The sequence below is a fragment of the Coptis chinensis genome, chromosome 8 (genome assembly GCF_015680905.1).
Source record: "Coptis chinensis isolate HL-2020 chromosome 8, ASM1568090v1, whole genome shotgun sequence".
Lineage (NCBI taxonomy): Eukaryota > Viridiplantae > Streptophyta > Magnoliopsida > Ranunculales > Ranunculaceae > Coptis > Coptis chinensis.
Genome location: NC_141463.1, coordinates 47,155,844 through 47,176,838, shown reverse-complemented (window position 1 = coordinate 47,176,838; position 20,995 = coordinate 47,155,844). Strand labels below are relative to the sequence as shown.

At 39.5% G+C, this 20,995-nt stretch overlaps 2 protein-coding genes across 27 annotated transcripts; both read right to left on the bottom strand.

The window, feature by feature from the left end:
* Nucleotides 1–814: 814 nt before the first annotated feature.
* On the bottom strand, nucleotides 815–2,059 carry LOC147481701 (uncharacterized). Its single transcript, XM_086579013.1, has one exon. The coding sequence runs from the start codon at nucleotides 2,057–2,059 to the stop codon at nucleotides 815–817; it is 1,245 nt and encodes a 414-aa protein (XP_086435139.1).
* Nucleotides 2,060–4,275: 2,216 nt separating this feature from the next.
* LOC147481700 (putative potassium transporter 12) lies at nucleotides 4,276–9,431 on the bottom strand. 26 transcript variants are annotated; one of them, XR_015205810.1, is made up of 9 exons: nucleotides 9,237–9,425; nucleotides 8,334–8,441; nucleotides 8,142–8,229; nucleotides 7,366–7,683; nucleotides 6,928–6,973; nucleotides 6,173–6,308; nucleotides 5,400–5,603; nucleotides 4,767–5,021; nucleotides 4,276–4,492 (listed from the first exon to the last, which is right to left on the bottom strand). XR_015205810.1 is itself a non-coding variant. In XM_086580171.1 (8 exons), the coding sequence occupies exons 5-8, from the start codon at nucleotides 5,497–5,499 to the stop codon at nucleotides 4,437–4,439; spliced, it is 534 nt and encodes a 177-aa protein (XP_086436297.1). In that variant the 5' UTR covers nucleotides 5,500–5,603; nucleotides 6,173–6,745; nucleotides 6,928–6,973; nucleotides 7,369–8,441; nucleotides 9,237–9,414; the 3' UTR covers nucleotides 4,276–4,436. The 26 variants fall into 26 exon arrangements, 17 of the variants coding, with proteins under 17 accessions (XP_086436297.1, XP_086436291.1, XP_086436293.1 ...); XR_015205809.1 differs by adding an exon at nucleotides 5,121–5,243 and having other exon boundaries at nucleotides 7,366–8,441; nucleotides 9,237–9,431; XR_015205807.1 differs by having other exon boundaries at nucleotides 8,142–8,441.
* Nucleotides 9,432–20,995: the final 11,564 nt, after the last annotated feature.

The window sequence follows — 20,995 nt, the reverse complement described above, 5'->3', positions numbered from 1 at the left end:
CCATACATTGCGACCTGATTGTACCCCATCAATGCATCCATGAAGAAAAATATCTTGAATCCTACCGTCTTATCCACCAACTCATCTACTAGCGGCATGGGATAACTGTCCTTCGGGCATTCGACATTTACATCCGTAAAATCCATACACATACCGCGGCATGGGATAACTGTCCTTCGGGCTCGACTATGTTAGATAACCAGTCTGTGAACTCAACCTCTCGGATTATCCCCGCCCCTTTCAACCTGGCGACCTCTGCACTGATCCCCTTGACATATTTTAGTCTAATACTGCGTATCTTTTGCCTCATGGGTTTTGCGTCCTCTTTCATATGCAAGTGGTGACAAGCGAATTCCGGGTCCAACCAAGTAACATCCTCTATTGTCCAAGCGAAGACATCTCTATTTTCGGACAAGAACTGTATCAACTTACCCTTCCACTATTCTGGCAAATTGGACCCTATCGACGTGAACTTCTCCTCTTCCCCCTTTCCGATATTCACCACCTCAATCTCGTCGAGCGTCTTTGGAACCGCAGATGTTTCCTCCTCCCCCTCCATCGAGGTGCACTGTAATTGCTATGCCTGCCTCTTCCTAGGATTAGAAGTTTCTCCTTCTAGTCTGCGGATCAACCGTTTCACGATTCCCCGATGACTGTTCTTGGCAGTTACCTGATCACCGTAAACCTCGTACATGCCGGTAGGTGTGGGAAATCGTATTACCTGATAATACGTTGATGGGACCACTTTCATCTCGTGAATCCACCGCCTTCCCAAGATTGCATTATATTGCAAAGTTGAATCTACCACCATGAATCAGGCAAAAACTGTCACTGGTCCGGTTGTCACGGGCAATAAGAGTTCTCCCATGGGCTCTGTCATACTCCCGTTAAATCCATACAAATTAGTTCGCGAGGGGCGCAACTGCTTAGGATCGACTCCCATTTCTTCCAACGCTCCTCTGAATAACAAATCCACTGCACTTCCACAATCAATCAACACCCTTTTCACCATGTAGTTTCCCATCGCGACTGTAATGACCAGCGCGTCTTCATGTGGTGAGTCCACTGCCCTGAGGTCCACGCTACTAAATATGATTCTGTCATTTTCTGTTGCCGCTACCTCCCTTTGTCGTGGTCTATCCATTCTCTCATTGATTTGCTGGATGCTCGCGGTCTGCCTTATTTTGTCTCTATGAGTGTTATGACTCAGAACCTCCCCGCTGTAAATTACATTGATGGTTCCCAGTATTCTTCCCTGCGATGGCACGCGCTCCTCATTCTGGGCGTCTCTCACAAACTCTCTCATCCTCCCTTTCTCCACCATTCTTTGAACCAACCATTTTAGAGCGTAACAGTCATTTGTCTCATGATTCCTTATCTGATGATATGCGCAGAAGGGTTTCTCTGGTATCTCTATTGGCGCGCTTCGCGGTCCTTCATACCCCGACAGATTCTTTATTAAGGGCATGATCTCACCCAATGGCTTATTCAGCGGAGTCTGTTCCATCTCACGGTATGGCTTTCTCTCCCTGTACTCCCTTCGGACGCCTTCCCTATTTCCTTCTACCTGTGCTCTGTATCCGCGGTATCCCCCACTTTCTTTTTCTGATGTCTCTGCCTTCCGGTGTTCCCATTCCTTATCCAAAGACAACACTGCCTTCCCAGACCTCTTGGAATCTTTCTGCATAGAATCTTCATATCTTATATACTTTTCCACTCGCGGGTACAACTCATGTAACGTCGCGATCTCATTCTTGGCTACGGACTGGTGCACTCCTGTCCCCGGACACAAGCTTCTCTCAAAGGCTATCACCGCTGTCCTCTCATCCAGATTTTCCACTTTTAATGTCTCGGCCTTAGACCGACACAGAAACTCCCTAACTGACTCCGCGGATCTTTGTCGCACGTTGAATAGAGCCGCGATATCTACCACCCGTTTCTTCTGATGTATGAAGTGGTCTATGAACGCCTGCTCCAACTCCTGGAAATTTTTGATGCTCCCCGCTGGCAACCTGTAGTACCAATCCGACGCCCCTCCTTTAAGGTTAGCCGGGAACATCATACACCGTAGACCATCATAATGAGACTCCTACCAAAGGGGCATCTGTTGTCGAAAATGATGAATGTGATCCGCTGGATCTCCTTTGCCGTCGTACCTTTCGAACCTCGGCTGAGCGAACCACCTTGGGACTTCCGAAGCCCATATGTCATCTGCTAATGGGTTGCGATTCAACCCAGCCACCACCTGACTGGCCGCTCCTAGGTGCTCCTTCGCCTGTTGCCGGTTTGCCTCCCTGTCATTGTCTATCATTTCTTGGACTTGCTCCATTGTTAATCCAGCTACTGGGTTTTCCACAAGATTCAGTCCGGGCTCCTCCTCCTCCTCGTCCTCAGATCTCTCATTCTCAGACCCCTCACTTAGCTCTTCCCCGACCTCTTCCTCCGCCCTCTCTCTTTCTCTTCTCAGCTCCTCGTTCTCCTCTCTCAGCCTCTCAATCTCTTCTGGCATCAGTCGTGTTTCTTCCGCTGTTTGCCCCTCTTCTCGTTCTTCCCCTTCCTCAATCACTGCTTCTGGCATCGGTTCCTGAACCCTCACCTTCTTTGGTCTACCCGCTGCTATCTTTGGTGCCATTTCTACGCTGCTTGTATCTCTCCCCACAAACGGCGCCAAATGTATGAACCCTATAAATCTCCTCTCTAAGATCTCTCTCTTTTTCCTTTTTACTGTTTCTCCCTACTTTCTTTTAGCGGCCTCCTTTTTTCTCTTCCCTTCCTATTCTCTTTATATCTCCCCTCCTCATCCCCTTAGCCATCCACCTGTCTCCTCATCTCATGGATCTCCTGGCTGCTGTACATATGCCACGTCGTGGTCTAGGGTTCCGCGGTACTGATACCGTACTCCTCCTTTCCTTTCCTTATGTTGCCTCCTATCCTCTGCACCGTTGACTTAGTCCAACTTCCAGCACTATGCCACTATAATAGGGTTGAAAAACCGGTGTATTTCTAGAGCAAAACCTTGTTGGATGCAGAGACCCGGTACAGTAGAGTTGAGAAGTATGCTTTGACATTGATATTCTCAGCATTAAAGTTGAAACCTTACTTTGAAGACATTCGGTAGTGGTGGTAACAAATCTGCCCCTCAAGCAAGCACTGAAAGCGGAGAAATCCGGAAGAATGCTAAAATGGGTGGTGATGCTAAGTTCTTATGAAATCTTATATCAAATAAGGACTGCGGAGAAAGTACAAGCAGTGGCAGAGTTTTTGGCGGAGTTCCCGGCGGAGGATCCTACTTGGGGGGAAGAGATGATCATGGAGCCCAAACATGAGGGGGAACTAGACCTGCTAGATCCATGGGATAAGAGGAACGGATGGAGAGTGTTCACGGATGGGTCCGCCACAGATACATGTAGCGGAATAGGGGTCATATTGGTTACTCCAGATAACGACATAATAGAATTAACTATGAAGTTGGGGGTTCGCGACAACCAATAATGAGTCAGAATATGAGGCTGTGATAGCGGGGTTGGGAATGGCATAGGATTTGGGGGTGTACGAGTTGACGGTGTACTCAGACTCGAACTTGGTAGTGTGTTAGGCAAATAGAGGATTTGTCGCTAGATGTGTGCGAATGTTGAGATATTTAGAGACTGTACACAGTAGAGCGGCAGCAATACATACATTTGGGTCGTGGTGATAATAGACATGCAGATGCCCTAGCTTACGTAGCGGCCGCAATACCGGGGTCTGAAGAGAGAACTATAAAAGTGAAGAGGTTGGAGAAACCGAGTATCGAGAAGATGGAAGAAGTATGGCAAACCGCGGAAGGGGTAGGAGGATAGATGGACCCTATTAAGCACTTTCTGTTTGGAGGAGAGGTGGTTGATAAGAAAGAGAGGAGAAGGTTGGAACAGACTTCGCAGAGATACACATTGAGAGAAGGAGAGCTGTACCGAAAGAATTTCAATGGATCGCTGTTGAGGTGTCTGGGGCCGACACTACACCAGATTTGTTGAAAAAAGACATGACAGATGCGTTGTTTTTTTTTTTTTTTTTTTAAAAAGACACTTTTGGGTGTCATATGGCGACCTATTTTTTTTTCAATATTTTTTAAAAAGGCCGAATCAGGGCAAAAAAAAAAAAAATCCCTAGCCCAAAATCTATTGAATCATGGCTAAAAGAAACATACCCAATACAGGCTAATTGGATCATCCTCTACCCTAGTGATCCAAAATCCCTTTAGAAGCCCAACTAAAACAAGATCCACAACATACAAGATCAAAGAAGATGATGCTTTATATATTCTGAGTTCTGACAACTATCAACTATCAATTATCAAAATAAGAATTTAGGATATCCCAAAATACCATAAATTCTGGCATTAACAATGAAACAACAAGTCTGTTTTATTGAAATCCCCAACAGAAAAATGGAACTGCTCATAATAGAATCATGAGAAATATAGTGACCAGCGTAATAATAATAACAGCTGTACCTGCAGCACAAGATAAAAAGTTAAATTTACAATATTATGAGCTTAAAACACATCAAGCAGTAAGAAAAACAAGAGAATTTGAAAAACATAAATATAAGAATATGTTATACATTTATAATTCTGACTGTGTACACATGAAACTTCAAGAATTCTAAATACATGGCATAAACTGCAGAAGCAATGTTGGAACCTAAAATATCGAGTATGCAAGACCCATATGCTATCATAAGTATGTCAAACCTACAAGATGAAATACAAAAGGACACAAACTCACCATAAGCATTTCCTATCTTGATTTGATTTCTGAATCCAGCAGTGACGGCGATGCAGAGAAGCATAAGGATCCAATTTATTTTAGGTATGTATATCTGCCCAAGGAACTTTGTAGATGTATGAACAACCTTGACTCTAGGAAAGCAACCAAGTGCATGTGCCTGCTTGATTATTGAGAAAGTTGCAGATATTGTAGCATGACTTGCAACAATAGCAGCTACAGTCCCAAGAACAAACATTGGCCAGTATAAATCCTCTGCAATAATACGATATGTTAGTTAGTTATCAAGCTTTTTCAGGAGAGATGACCACATTAAAGTTTAGGTACAATGTACTACAAGAGATCAGAACAGACTTGGTATGGAATGATAGAAAGCATGGACAATGTGCCCAGGTTCTTCATAAGGTAAGCAGCCTATCCTATATACGCCAATAGGCCGGAGGCTAGGAAACACGATTAATGTGAAAGCAATCCGAACTACCAAAACAGGAAAATGGTCTAAATCAGCAAAGAGCGCTTCTGTCCATGCAGTAATGATGTGCACATCCGTAACCCAAGAGACCACTAGTCCTTCTCAGTAAATGCAAATGAATTGGAGATGAGATGGGCTAAATAACAAAATAAGAAGTTGACCTGTGATACTGAGCATTATTCCTCCAAGGCAGCTCCAACCTCCCTTTTTAAGAAACCGATATACATAAACATGAGAGAAAGCCTTCAGAACTGTGACCATGTTTCCAAATGTTGAATGCACCGACGCCTCCCATCATAAGAAACCAAAGGAGTGCGATTGGAGCAAAGAACCACCCAACTTTATCGGTTCCATAACTTTGCATACTAAACAAGCAAAAATAACTGTAATAATCGACAGGCAGCTTAACCTAGATTAACGTTTGAACTGCACCAAATATCACCTTTTTTGGATGTATGCTGTTCTTTGTTCATGAGGAACTTGCAAGTTACAATATCACAGAACAATTTTGAGCTCAAGAACAAAAATCAGAACACGTGTATCGTTAAACCTCTTGAGAACCAAGCCAGGACTCAAACATGTTTAACTACGCCGGATTATTTGACCAGAAATACTGTCCATTAAAGTGAATACGCAAGCCACGCCACAACACTTCACAGAGTAACTTGCTAAAACTGAACGGCAGAGAAAATAAAACTGTCTTTGGAGAATAAATAGGGCTGCTATATTTCTCATATTATATACCCATTATATCGGAGAAAAGAATAAAAATAAGTAACTATACAGCTCCTAGTTATGTACACTACCTAACTGCCTAGTTAGAGTTTGATCAAAATTTTTGAAAAGAAGAAGAATTGGGAGTTCAGAAAAGATGGAAAAGGGTGCCCCCAAACCATAAAATGCAAGCACTAATGCAATCCAAGTACAAGGTTACCTTGATGAGCTTAGTATTGGATGTTTGGTCTGCTCGGCTGACAAGCCACATTGTGAATTTGTGACCATGTCCCGCTTTCCATGAAAGATCTGCACCAAGTGAAAAAACGTGTGCTGTGGCCTTTGCATTCTCATACCTGTTCCAGAAGTGTAAAATTTCAGTGACAAGCACTAAATAGTAAATCAGCAATAGGTACTGTGTCGCCAAACTGATAATGTAATGAAGAGACCACTCAAAGGAAACTCTATAAGCTATTACAGCAACTCTAACTACCAGATTTTGAGCTTTATAACATTCTGTAATAGTTTCAATTGGTCGAGATCCCCGTTTTAAGCCCTCTTATATTTTCGTCAAATATAGAAATTTCCCTCTCATAATTGTTTTTAAAAATGATAGAAAGTCTTACCCGAACTGAAGGTAATCATTACGTAAAAACAAAAAAAATAAAAATCATAATTAGGGTCTGTTATGCACATCAACAACTTGGAAAGATCTGCTGATGCATGATTTTAGTTGTGAAGATTCTAAAAGGGGTGAAGACCCATGGTCACCATCAGTATCAAGTTTATTTTCCTACAAAAAGAATAATTCCGATGAATGAGCCTATACAAATTAAGAAAAAAAGAAACTAACAATTCGCACTGAACTACTGGAAACGTTTGTTGTCATTATTAATGTTGTTTTTGTTAATCTGCCTTTTTTGTTCCCAAGTGAAAATTGGATAAGAATTTATTCAATGCTAAGAAACTAAATACCTTTAATCAGGGAGAAGCTATAGGAAAACTGCATTAAGTTGAACCACTGAAAAGTTGAATAGTCATTACACCACGAAATTAGTAAATTACTAGCCAATTGCCACAATCTCGATCCCTTCTCCAAAGCATGCTTTACAAAACAATCTTTTCAAACTTGTAAGATGTAGTCTAAGATATCAAATCAAAGAATAGTATTCCCATTATGTTTCAAAGACTTTGCATTCATTTCTTTCCAATATGGATTATGCATGTTCACTAGTGACTTTGTCTTCATTTCTTTCCAATATGGATTATGCATGTTCACTAGTGACTTTGATTTCAACATATTTCAGGCATTTTCAACTGTCAAAACAAGCTAACGGGATCATGGAAATTTCACCTATAACATAGAAAGAAGAAAAGTAAAAGGATTCAAAACAAAAGGAGAAAGAAACTCACTACCTCATTAGCAGATCCATTCTCTTGAACATCTTCAAAAAGAGATGAGAAATAAGATGGATTATAAATAGAGCTTCCTAAAATCTCGTTAGAATGAGAATTCTGTCTAGCTGCGGCAGAAGTTGAAGGAGTAAAAAAACTACTTTGTAAATCATAATCGACTTCCTGTGTATTGTCTACATATGAAACCCCCATTCTGTAAATCTGAATCCATATTACTGAAGACGCCATCCTCACAAAGAACCCAATTATTTGCATTGAGAGAGTGAGCCTTAGAGAAAAGATAATAAAGGGACCATACTTTTAGACGAAATATTCCTGTGGAAACAACTAAAAAATAAAAATGGAAAAGAAGAATTAACAAGTAGAACATCTTACTTACAAATGGAAAGATTTTTAAAAATGTAAACAAATCTATCAAGTGAACATCATCTTAAAATCTTTTATCACTGCTTTTATAACTGAAGATGCAATGATGTAATTCACTAAAGAAATGATCTACAACATCTATCAATCCAATGATGTAATTCACTTTTATCCACTTCCAACTAAAATTGATAATAAAAGACTAAAGATGCAAGCCTCAACAATTATTCCTGATTTCTATTAGCTATTGGAGCCCATATTCTTCATGCACAAGATGTAGATAGCCTATACTGTCTAAGGTGCAATGTGTAAAAATAACCACACACCTTAACAGATGTGCGCAGATTTAATAAATATATACAAAGACATTTTTAACGCACGAAAAATATGAGCAACAATCCAAAAGTGACCTTAGTAAGTCGGCCATTCAAGTAAGAGTTCCGGAGTTGCTCCAAAATAAGACTCTGGAAGTGGTAAAGTATGTGATGATTGTTCCTACTACTCCAATGAGGGGAAAGTACAAAACACTGACCATATTCAAGCTTAGATACCACATAATGATATAGGACTAAAGAAAAAGTGAGATAGAACACTTTGCCAACCTGTACTCCATTAGATAAGTAATCAGTCACAATAGTCGCAAAAATGATAATTATGGGTTGGTAAGGACATGGATCAAACCTCCACAACAGCCCAGGCTCTGCATTGTGCTGCATCATTGTAAATCAAATATAAGTACAGAATTGTAATAGCTAGGCGTCTGTGTTGAAGGGCCAAAGAACTCATGATTATATCAACAAATAAAACATCAAGGAAACTATGCTAGACATTCAAAAACCCTGAAAGCCTACATGAATTAGGAGCCACGCCTTCATACTAAAAGAAACGATTTGTATCACAAGTCATCTACTGCATATCTAAAGCTACCAAATATAGAGGGAGTGATCCTCATCAACTCCCACATTACTAAGGCAATTTATCAAAAAAATACTCCAACTTTACAAAGAAATACAAATGCCTTCTGTTGATGGAGTATGATAAAGATAATTCTCGCTGTTAAAATCAACAGATTACAAGTTACCAAACACAAAACTTTCACTTAATTTTTTTATAATTTAAAATAGATATTCCCCAAAGCTCCTATGTCAAGACACCAAACAAAAAAAAATTTCCACCACTAAACATCATCAATAACATTACATCATTACACAACATGATTGCCTAACAAATAATACTCAGCAATAGCATCACAATGTTGAATTTGGTAATTTTTAATTTCTAAACTTTTAATTATGCATCTAGGTTTCATTACAAACGCAAAACCAACTGACAAATCAATGAATCACTAATTTCGAATCTTATTACAATACTACTCTGTTTAACTAATTTCGAATATGATTACATGTTTGAAGATTATATGAATTAATCATTGACAGATTAAAAAGCGTCAAAATCTAAACCAAATCGCTTAACCAGGGCAGTTGAAATCAAATAATTGAAATTACCTGAAGAGATTGTAGATTTGATAAACAGAGTGATTTTCTGAAGATAGCGATTTGAGCATCGATCAAATGTTATGAAGATTTTGAGAGTGATTTTGAGAGTGAGGGTTTTTTCTTATTTTTGTGAGAGAGAACGAAAGAGTGAAGAAACGGTTATTTTTTTTGGGACCCTTTTTTCTCTATGGGTTGTGATAATGTGATCCGACGCTTACCGGGAGTTCAACGACGCGTGGTAAGCATGCTCACAAAAGGACAAAACAAGAGGGTCGGTAGTCTTGTCTTTTCTTTTTGAATCTGGTGTAGTGCGAATCTGGCACGAGAGGTACTGGCAGTAGAGTTTGCTAAAAAATGTGGAAAATGTCAGAGGTTTTCTCAATTAATATTCACACCAGCGGAGCCGCAACACAATGTATCAAGTCTATGACCGTTTGCCATGTGGGCTATGGATATTGTGGGTCCGCTGCCAATGGCCAGCGGCAAGAGGAGATTCATTCTAGCTGCTACAGATTATTTCACCAAATGGATAGAGGTCATGGCATTGCAACAGGTGAAGGAGGAGCAAGTGATTAAATTTTTATGGGAAAATATCATATGTAGGTTTGGACTACCACATTCTATCATAGCGGACAATGGAACACAGTTCACGGGATCAAAGGTGAAAAATTTCTTGCAGGCTTACAATGTGACACAGGGATTCTCGGCTCCCTATAATCCCGAGGGTAATGGACAGGCCGAATTATCTAACAAGACCATAATGAACAACCTCAAAAGAAAGTTGGAAGATCGGAAAGGGGCGTGGGCCGATGAATTGAGTCATGTGTTCTGGGCTTACTAAACGACACCGCAAACTTCCATTAGAGAGACTCTTTTCTCGTTAGCTTACGACATAGAGGCAGTGATCCCGTCGAAAATGATGGCATCCACGACCAGCACTAAGGCTGTTGAGGAGGGTTTTAACTGGGGCATACTGTTCAGGGACTTGAATTTGGCATAGGAGAGGAGGGACACTGTGCATGTCAGGCTAAAGGAGTACCACAGATGCCTGCAAAGGCAGTATAACAAGAGGTTGAAGCCGCGACAATTCCAAGTGGGAGATTTCGTGCTCCGCAAAGTTACTCTAAGTACCAAGAGAGTGAATGATGGGAAGCTGGGCCCGAATTAGGAGGGACCATACATGGTGGTGGATGTCGGAGGGGGCTGGCACCTACAAACTACAAATCATGGAAGGAAAATTGATAGAGAGACCCTGGAATGTGAGAATGTTTTATGTTTAAATGTAATACCGGTCCAGTGCAAGGGACTTGGGTTGTTTGCAAATATATAATACAACGACACTTTTGAAAAAATTAACATGGCAACTTATTAAAGGCTAATCAGCCTCAGAGAGACAACGGGGGGGGGGAGAGGAGCCCCTAGCAGATATGATGCCCGAATCAAACCTGGGGGCAAGGTGAGTTGCCCCCAGCAAGCTCATCAACCTCAGAGAGATAGTGGGGGAGGAGGAGCCCTTTGCGGACATGATGTCTTAATCAAACTTAGGGGCAAGGTGAGTTGCCCCAGTAGGCTGGTTAGCCACCAAGAGACAACAGGGGGGATGAGCCATTCGCGGACATGACATCCAAGCCAGACTGTGGGGCAAAGAGAGTTGCCCCAGCGGGCTTTTGGGGAGAAAGGCCCTTGAGCATAGATTTGTGCAAACTAACGATAAGAAGGACAACTGGGAAGCAAGAGCAGAGTACGAGAGAGAGTATCTCATATTGTTGTGTAGAGAGAGAAAGAGAAAACAGATTCCAAATGGGATTAATACTTAATACTTGAATACTTGACTAATATTGTCTCAGAGTGTTTCGGTGGTTCAATAGAGGTGGTGTCTGCAGCAGAGGTTTCCGTAGTAGTAGTTGTTGCTTCATTGGTGGTATCCTCCGCGGTGGATCCCAGCACCTCAACTCCCACTGCAGCTTCAGGGTTCCATTCTGCGGACTCCTCAATAGGGCCGGACAACTTTTCGAGAAAGAGGCATCCTTCCTTGAGAAGTCGAGCATGTTATTCTTGTATTTTCTTGGCCACCGTCTTGTCTGCCAGGGCCTTGAAATGGCTTTGAAGAGTGACCATGTCCGCCTTGTGCTGTTCTAAAAGGGTCGTGGTACTTTCTTGATGTTGTAGAGCCAAAGCTTCAAGACTTGATTGGTGCTGCTGGAGGAGGGTTGCGCGCTGATGACTCAGGCGTTCGTTGACCCCATCCATGTATTGCTGGTGGGCGGCTTCCACAGTCGTTAACTCATCCTGAGCTTTGGTTTTGGCTAGGTCCACGGCTTGTAGCTCTTGTTGGAGTCGGGCACAAGTGGCTCTTAGTTCATTAGGACCACCACATTCCTTCTACAAGGAATCTACCTTGGCACGAGTGCCAAAGAGGCCGCAGATCATGTAGGATATGTCAAGGCTCACCTAAATGCAAGAAGGACAGTAAGTCAGAGATGAGAGGTGAGAGAACAAGGGCGGAGATGAGAGTTGGTACCTTCTCCCAGTTGTTGTATAAGGAAGTACGGTGATGTTCAAAGGTTCAACCTTCTGTAGGCCATATCTTTTGGAAGATGGGAACCATAGAAGAGAGAGGAGGCCACGGCAGGATTCTCAAAAGCGGAGTTCGCGACATTAACCCTACGGTTGCGAACCTTAAAAGTAGGGGCGAAGTCTTCAGGGGTGACATCTTTGCTAGAGGGGAGGGCTTTCTCTTTACCTAGTCAGCGGGTAGGCTCCTAATAGGCCAAAGAATCAATGGCCAGAGTGGTAGGAGCAGGTTCCTCAGACACAATGATCCTCTGTCGTTTGCTTGGCGGTCCCTCAACGGAAGCAACCACCGCAGTGGGCGAGACTTCCATTACTTCATCATCGACATCATCAGCATCGCTGTTAAACAACTTCATTTTGGTGATATCCATGTCAGTGGAGGGAGAGAGGGGAGGGGTGTATTGGTCTTCCCAGGTGGAAATGGACCTATAAGAGGGAAGGGTTTCTGGAGCGGATGGGGAAAGAGTATCGTGAAGAGCAAGAGAAGTGGGAGAGTGGGGGGAGTCTCTGATGTGGCTGCGGCAGGGAGTATGGAGGTAGGAACGTTCTTGGGTGGAGGCAATGCCCGGGGTCTCCTTTCTTTAGGAGGGGAAGGATGGTAAAAGAGAGCGGTGAAGCCCGCGATGGTGTGTAAGGCTGGCACTTCTAACAACGGAGTACCCGTGGTCAGATGGAGGTTCAGAAAGGCAGCTTGGGCAGATCCTAGACTGCAGAGTCTTTCAAAAATGGGAGAGATTGAGCCTGAGTATAACCAAGACTTGGAATCAGGCTGCCAACCTGCAAGGAAAGACATCTGTAAGACCGTTGATAACCTGGGTTAATTGCAAGAAGAGAAAGAGACTATAGTAAGACTCACCACTGGTCTGAAAAGCAAGATGGTTAAGTGTCAACCCGGATGGGAGGTTCGCGGGCAAGAAATTCCCAGATACATATAGCGGGTAGTGATGCCACATTTTATCAGAGGTGGTGATGACGGATGACAAGTGATTTCTTTTTAGGGTAGACACAAAAAGATTAGTACCCCACACTGATATCTTTAGTGCTTGTCTTTATGAAATATTGAGAAATGATATCGTGGTATGGCAGTTTTGTAGGAATGGTTATGGTTTCATGCAATCGACTACAAATCATGGAAACCCATGCGCAACGGAATAAGGGGTGTTCACAATTTTGTTAGAAATCATACCTTTGATCAGCTGTGATTTCTCTGAGAATCCAAGCTCTAAGAATCAGCAACCTCTTGATCTTTTGTTGTATTCCTGTCCTTAGAATGGACATTGTGTGGGCAACAATCTACTAACCCTTTTCTTTCTCTTTGTGCCTCTCTTTAGCAATCACTGAATAAATCAATTTTGGCCAAGAAGAAAAGGTTTCTTTATATAGGCTACAACAGGGACCATGAGGAGAAATTAGGGTTAGGTCTCCTGACGGGCTTGGGCTTCCCGTGTGTTTGCCCAGAACACACGGCCCAAGTCCGTCAACAAATGGCTTATTCCACTAAAGGTCATTGTTGCACTACCACCCTAATCCCAAATTATGTGTATATGTTCCATATTATATGCTTGTTGATCTCCTTGTGTTAAGATATCTAATGCCCGTTGATTAAGTCAAGTTACTGACAACTACATTAATCAACTTCTTATGTCCTTGAGTAGTACCACTCAACCTCATTGTCATGTCGGATTAAATCCACCTGCAGGGTTTACATGACAATCCTTATGAGCTCCTCAAGGGGACATCATCAACCCGACTTCCTGCGGGTCACGAATTCCTTTTATAATCAATAGCACACCTTACATACAATGTCATTACCCAATCCATCGAGTTTGTTGATTCACAAATGAATCTCACTCATTGATGATTTAAAGCAATGTACAATGCATGTAAGTGCCCGTTATTATATCCGGATTAAGAGGACAAGCATCCATAATAACAGAGGTGTTTGTTCTCTTATATAGTCAGTATAAAGAGAAGCAACCTCACTTGGTCCTGTTCAATACACACTAGTGTAGTCATATAGTCAAGATAGACTAATACCAGATTATACTACAACCGTACCAATGGTTTGTCCAAATCTATATAGGTTATGAACGTTTACTTATACTTTATAAGGTACTGATGATATGATATTCTGTGTGTCACCACACACCATATCATTTACAACATAAAGTATTAGACGCATGCATATAACTAATAACATATATAATATGCATAATATTTTCCCATATAATTCTCATTCAAAATATAAAGAATTAGAGTTAATACAAAAGTAATGCTTTTAGTATATAACCCTATCAAGTTTGGGATCACCTAAGCTATTGTAGTAGTTCGCGACATACATCACCCTCCAGAAGTTTCCAATGCCTTGGCAAGGAGGGATGTTGAAATGATTGCACACCTCAATGTCTAATTGGGTGAGGGGAAGCCGCAGCCCAGTGACAATCTGACCTACAAAGACTAGAAGAGACCCCGGACGCCGATGAACTAGATGATGGTAATGAGTGACAGATAGCACATGTTCTAGAAGGATGTCAGCAGGGATTCCATAGGCAGCCCTAATCGCATCCAAATTAGGTCTACGACACCAGGAAAGGGGCAGCAATGGAAGGATGAGTCGTCTAGATGTGGACGTGGCCGTAGCAGCGACCACTGGAGGTGGAGAGGCCACCTCTGTAGACTAGGAAGAGGAGGAGTCCTCAGAGTCTGATGCCGACATCGAGAGGGGAAAATGAACAGACTCAATGAAAGGGAAGACTCCAACAATTACTATGTAAAGGGAAGGAATGAGTTAAAGAAAATCACTAAGACAAAAGGGAGAAAGAAAGAACAAACCTAAATTGGAATCCCAGTAAAGAAGAGTCGGACTGGAGCAAATACCTACTACAACAAATATGACATATTGACATCACTAATTTTATATCACTTTCAGCGAAGTGATATCATAAGAAAACTATGACATCACTTTTCTTAGCATGTGATGTAATAATTATCACAATTTTTTTTAACATCACTTATTTCAGAAGCTGATGTAGTAGAGTTGTACAACATCATTTTAATTAGTGATGTCGAGATAGTGATATAGTAACACTTTTTTACGTCACTCGCTGTGTCATTTATAAAGTGTTGTAATATCTATGTATTCAACATTACTTTAAAAGTGTTGTCACTCACCTTGTCACTTATAAAGTGATGTAATATCTATATATTCAACATCACTTTAAAAGTGAATTTGCCAAGTTTTCAAAATCACTAATAATGTGACTTCCAGAAGTATTATTATTAATATATATATACCTCTTAATTAAGTTAATTAGTTAGAAAAAAACATCAAAAAAATTAGGTTAAATAGAGATGAAACAAGGTGGATGGTTTGCTAGAGCAGTCGCCCTTAAACGAAAAAATAAAAAATAAAAAACCGCCACCAATACCCAATACCCAAAAGGCTTAAACCCCATAAGCAAAGCAAGGTCCGGCCCATAAACTTATAAGACCTAATAAATACGAAAGAAGAAAATTAAGAATGGAACTCGCCCTCACTTCTAAATTTCGGTGATTTTAGTTTGCTAAAGGGAGAGATACTGGTAAAAGGTTGGCGGTTCTTGATGAAGCGGACAAAAGAGATATTGTCATTCCTGCCAATGGCTCTGTTATTCGAGGTGTCTCCAAAGATATACGATGCGATAAAGGCGATCGGATTCGATTCAAATCTAATGTTCTCGAGTTTAATTAGGTACGCTCTTGTTTTTTTACAAACTTATGTCAAAATCAAGCTCAAACAAAGCTTAAATTCACCAATTAAACTTTAATCAACACTTGGTGTGTCAAGTTGTGCCTGGCATCAAAGGTTTCGATCACACACAGTAATTGATATTCACATTCTCACACAAGTCAATTAAAATTAGTGTGGACCTATGTGGCTATGTGCAAGGATGATTAAACACTTGCATCGTGATAGTGGAATAGTTCTATTTTAGTGTATCTGTAAACATTTCTTAAAAGTGCAGTTTGACTTATGTTATGGTTTCCTGTTAAATGAATCTTATTTGTGTCTTTTAATGATGTTTATGGTTTCAAACTCATCCTTTTTCCATTGGCAGATGTCTGAGTTACTCAACCAGAAATCTTCGGTCCAAGGGAAAATTCCTTTTGGTTATTTTAACGTTATATTTGAATTAACTGGAGCCTGGCTAAAAGATGCCACTGAAACAAAATATCTTGATTTTGATGGTTACTTCAGCTCCCTATACTATATATTTGCACCTAACAGCATCTCCTTTGGTCCTCCAAGATGAAGTAAAGAAGGTTGTTGCACCTAATTGGGATCCTGACGCACTATCAAGGTACTTATTTCTTAATTCACCGTGTATATATGAGTAAAGGAAACAAATATCGTTAGGTATTAGTACTCGTTCATGATTGCTTTACTTATCAGGTTCATCCAGAGGTATGGGACACACATAGTTGTCGGAATGGCAGTTGGGGGTCAAGATGTAGTTTGTGTTAGACAAAAACCTTCATCCTCCATTTCCACCCCTGACCTGAAAGACAAAAACCTAACATTTATATCCATGAGGAAAGGGGCAAATTAGGCAAAATAAATTAAAAAGAATTGAAATATTATAAGCGACCAATATTTCGTATCGCGCCTATCTTTTCCCCATCTTTTTTCGTTTTTGTTCGGCTAACACTTAATTTTGTTTTTGATAATAATTCGGCTAACACTTAATTAGCAGTTCTAATTTCGCCTCTTTTTTCTTATGGAAAAAAAAAACCCTCTAAAAGTCATAACTTCTGAAAATTTATTGGGTTTCTCTTCGTCATTTTCTCCAATTTCTCTTTTTGGTTAGTGAGGTGAGACATTGCTGACGAACCAGGTCACTCTCTTTACTTTGATTTCGATTTCCTCTCAAAATCTCACTTTTATATTCTCGATTAAAAAAGCTTGATTTTTTGTTGATACCTCTCTCTCTGTGTGTGTGTCAAATCTGTTGGTTGTTTGTAAACTTGTTTATTTGGTAAGGTCCTCAATCACTTCTATCACACCTTCATAAACCTGTTTTGGTTACAAAAACGAAGGAAACAAGCTAATAAAGAACACATGTTTAGTCTAGCTTAGTTTTCATTAACATGCAGCTTAGTTTTTCTTCAATTTTTCTGGAAATGTGATCAGGAATTGAGTTTATCCCATTCTTTAGATGCACCTTAACTATCTCATGTGTTTTTAGTTTTAAATTCATTTACCTTTTTTTGTTTTTTTCTCGTACTTGTTCTATTTGCTTTCTGAAAGGTCTACTGATTTTCTCAAAAGTTTCACCTTTTGTGGTTAAGTCTAATTTTAAGGTAAAATTTAAATTTTTATTGATTTAATAGATGGAGAAAACTATTACAACTTGATGAGCATGAGCAAGATAATGTGTATACCTATTACCTTATGTTTGATTAATTGCTTCAAAAAGCAGGTTCGAACTAATGGTAGTTGAAATGAAGACCAAGAAGATTGTTTTCGACTTCGTAGAGGTATGACTAATTTCAATTATGATTGTAGGTCTTACATCATTTAGTATCTGATAACCTTTGGAAGCCTAAGGCCGGCCTGATAACTCTGACTTGCTATTTGTAGTACCTTAAGTTCTGTCCATTTCTTTTGGTTGAAGTACTTTGTCGTTCTAAGACATCATGTTGCCTTTATGCCTGACTTATTGCATAAATGAACAAGTAGCAGGTCTAAACTTTGCCTTTTGAAATAAAGGTCAAATGCCTTGTTCCGTACACCCTGGGGTTATGATTCTTTTCTATTTTTGGAAGAGAAAATGGGTGGTGCATTAAATTGTCCATTTAAGTTTCATGAGATTTTATTGCATTCAATTGGGGGTGAATACCAAATTTGTGTTTGGGAGCCATATACTTATGCTAACTGAGTTGATTTCATCTCTAGGAACACATATATTCTGAGGCCCATTAAGTATGTACACTCAATGGGAATGACATTATGAGTTATATCAAGGAGCACCCTAGCTTTCCTTGAGTTGGTAATTGTAACTCAAGTACGAATCTTTCCTGTAAATAGTTGTAGGTTTAATGAGCTGAGCCTGTTACTTTGTGGAAGTTTCTGACCAACACTTGCATGTACAAATATTGCTTAATGGGTAGGTAGTAATAGCTTAAATAAGACTATTGAACACTTAGTCTTGTTGCTTAATTGGCGATTGCACTTGCTTATAGTTCTAAACTGAATCTGTCTAGCCATAGATGAATTGACTAATCTTCTAATAAATGAGCTTTTTACACACTCTGAGCTTGTGAGGATACCAAAGTTAGGAATCAGTTTTACTTTTATAAAGGGTGCATATCTTTGACAAACTAACAGTTATTTCTTTTATTAATTTCTTAAAATTGACAAGTGGGATCTTGGCTTTTCTATACAACTTAGTTCTTGAACCTTTTTTTACTGAAGCGTACCATTTAAAACTGTGGCAGGGGATGAGGTGATGTTGAGAAAAAGGATGTATATGGGGTCCATATAGTCATTGGGAACCTTGCTTTCTGAGAAGTGATTTTCTCATAGTACTTAGTAAGTGGTTGACATTGTCTTACTCACATTTTATTAAGTTAAACTCTTCTTTTTTCTATTATCTGTATCACATGATTATCTTTTTTTTTATTATTTCATTGGCGCTTCTATGATTGTTCAATTATTTTATTGTATATTGGCGAAGGGTGATGCAGGTTCTGTAGAAGTTTGGTTCATACTATCCTTCAAGGTGATTTTTTGTTATTAGTTTTGGCTTTTCTAGTATGTGAGAACACTACTTAACTGGTACATCTTATCTAGTGAGCTTTGTAACAACATCGAGAGTTCTTTTGCAAGTTTTGTTCTTCTTTTGTTTTGATGCAATTTACCATTTAACTTCAGGTGATGACAACCAGACCTAGATCAGATATTTACCTTAACCTTCTGCAGAAAAAAGAAAACAGAGTAATTTGTTAGGCTGTGATAGGTTATTGGATTAAATTGATTGCATCAAGCTAGGCTGTGATAGATTCTTGCCTGGGTGATTGTGGTTCTCTTTGGCTCATTTAGATACTGCAGATTAGATTTTGTTAGTATATGTTGGCTCGTTACAATTTTTTGTATATAGTGTAATATTTGTAATTGGAGATGATATTTGTGTGATGAATGTGATTTTAAGATACATTTCATCTTTATTTGATGATAAATGACTAGGAAAATGGTATTATATTGGGATGATATTGGCAATTTTGTTTTTTTGTTTTTATTATTATTTTTTTATTTTGATAAATGGGACATCACTTTTAAAATGATTTATAGAGTTATTTTACATCACTTTACAAGTAATTTGGAATTTGAATGAAACGTCACTTCCTAAGTGATGTTAATCGGCCTTATTGATTTCACTTAAAAAGTGATGTTAAACGTTATAACATTACTTGTGGACATCGATTAAAAAGTGATGCAGAGTTATAACATCACTTGTAGATATCAATTAAAAAGTGATGTGGAGTAACATCATTTGTGGACATCGTTTAAAAAGTGATGTGGAAAGCCCTGACTTTTCACATCGCCACCATTCACATCACTCTCAAAAGTGATGTCTTATACTTTTGACATCACTTTTTAAGTGATAGGAAATGCCATTTATGTTGTAGTGACCGAGGGTTGATAACCGTAAAAACAGTAGAATCCTAAATATTAATGCTACAAGAACACTAATACGTAATCCTACCGTTCTTACGTTTAAATCAATTCTTCTTACTCTCAAAACAAAATCATGCAATACAACGAGTAAGGATTCGTTCCACTCTTAAACCTTCAAGACTTAAATAGAATTCAATTTATCAAACACAAGGAACAGTGAGAGTGATGTGTTTGGTGTTTAAACTAAAACTACTTATAAATTTAAGACAACTAAATCTAAATAAGAATTTAAGCAATAATCTAAATTGAAAATGAAGAACTAATACTTTATTCTAAAAACTAAATATGATTTTAAACTAACTAATTGAATGTAAAACTAATTAGATCTAGATCTACTTTTTTAACCTAACCCTAGCTACCATTACAAGGAACTAGTTTTCTAAATAAAACTAGATAACTTAAGAACTAAGTTTTACTTTGTTTTTATATGTTTCAGATCCAAAAATCGTGCATGGGCTTGGAGGCATGTTTTGGGCGGAGAATCGAGCCCAAAACCCAATTCTTCAAATCCAAAGGGCTCTTCAGCTGCAGTTGGCTTCGACAGATGTTTCGTCCACTTTTTCTCCTCTGATTGGGTCAAGGCTTGGACCATTGGAAAGCTCTTTCCGAGTCGGTCGTTTTGACATAAGGTAGACCCAATTCCGAGGTCTGAGTCCAAAGATATGGTCTTCGGAAGTTTTGCTAACTTTGTGCACTGTTTCTGCCCGCGTGGACTTTGACTTTTCATCTTTTGACCGGGCTTTACAAAGGCTTTGTCTTCTTGAATCTTGGCCTTTAATCATAGGAATTCTTAGCAACCAACCCTTGCTCCATTATCTCACTAAAGTGGTACATATCTGCACATAATGAACTTTGAAGCCTGAAATACATAAAAACACGTAATCAGTATTAACTCTTAATTATTACTCACATAATTGGTCTAAAAGTATGATTATTAAGGGGTTAAAACTACAGTTTTGGCTCTTATCAAACCACCCCCAAACAGCATTTTGCTTGTCCTCAAGCAAATATGAGAAATTAGAATAAGTGACCAAAAAATGGAGTTCTATCTACTCAAGTTTATTTGAGTCGCGATTGCATTGACCATATCGCAACAAGGCCTTAAACCACTAGGAATTCCCTAGTGGACGAGTTTCTGACCTCGTGAGAGTTTTCCAGTGAAGGTACTCACAAACTTCTTCTATACTACAACGACTAAGAAATAAAACTATTGTTTTCTCATTCATGTCTCAACTATCTATACATCTCACTAGCAAATGAATAAGAATAACCAAGTCAAAACCTAAGCTAATATATGCATAATAATCAATCATCTATAATACAAATATATATACTATGAGTAATACTATGAAATGCCTAGCAGGTTCAAGTTTCTGAAACTTCGAATAAGCGTCCTTAAGTAGGTCCTCACATCAAAGTCAAGACAAAAATCACTCACGATTTTTCCGCTCAAGTTTTCACTACTCCGGTCTTGATG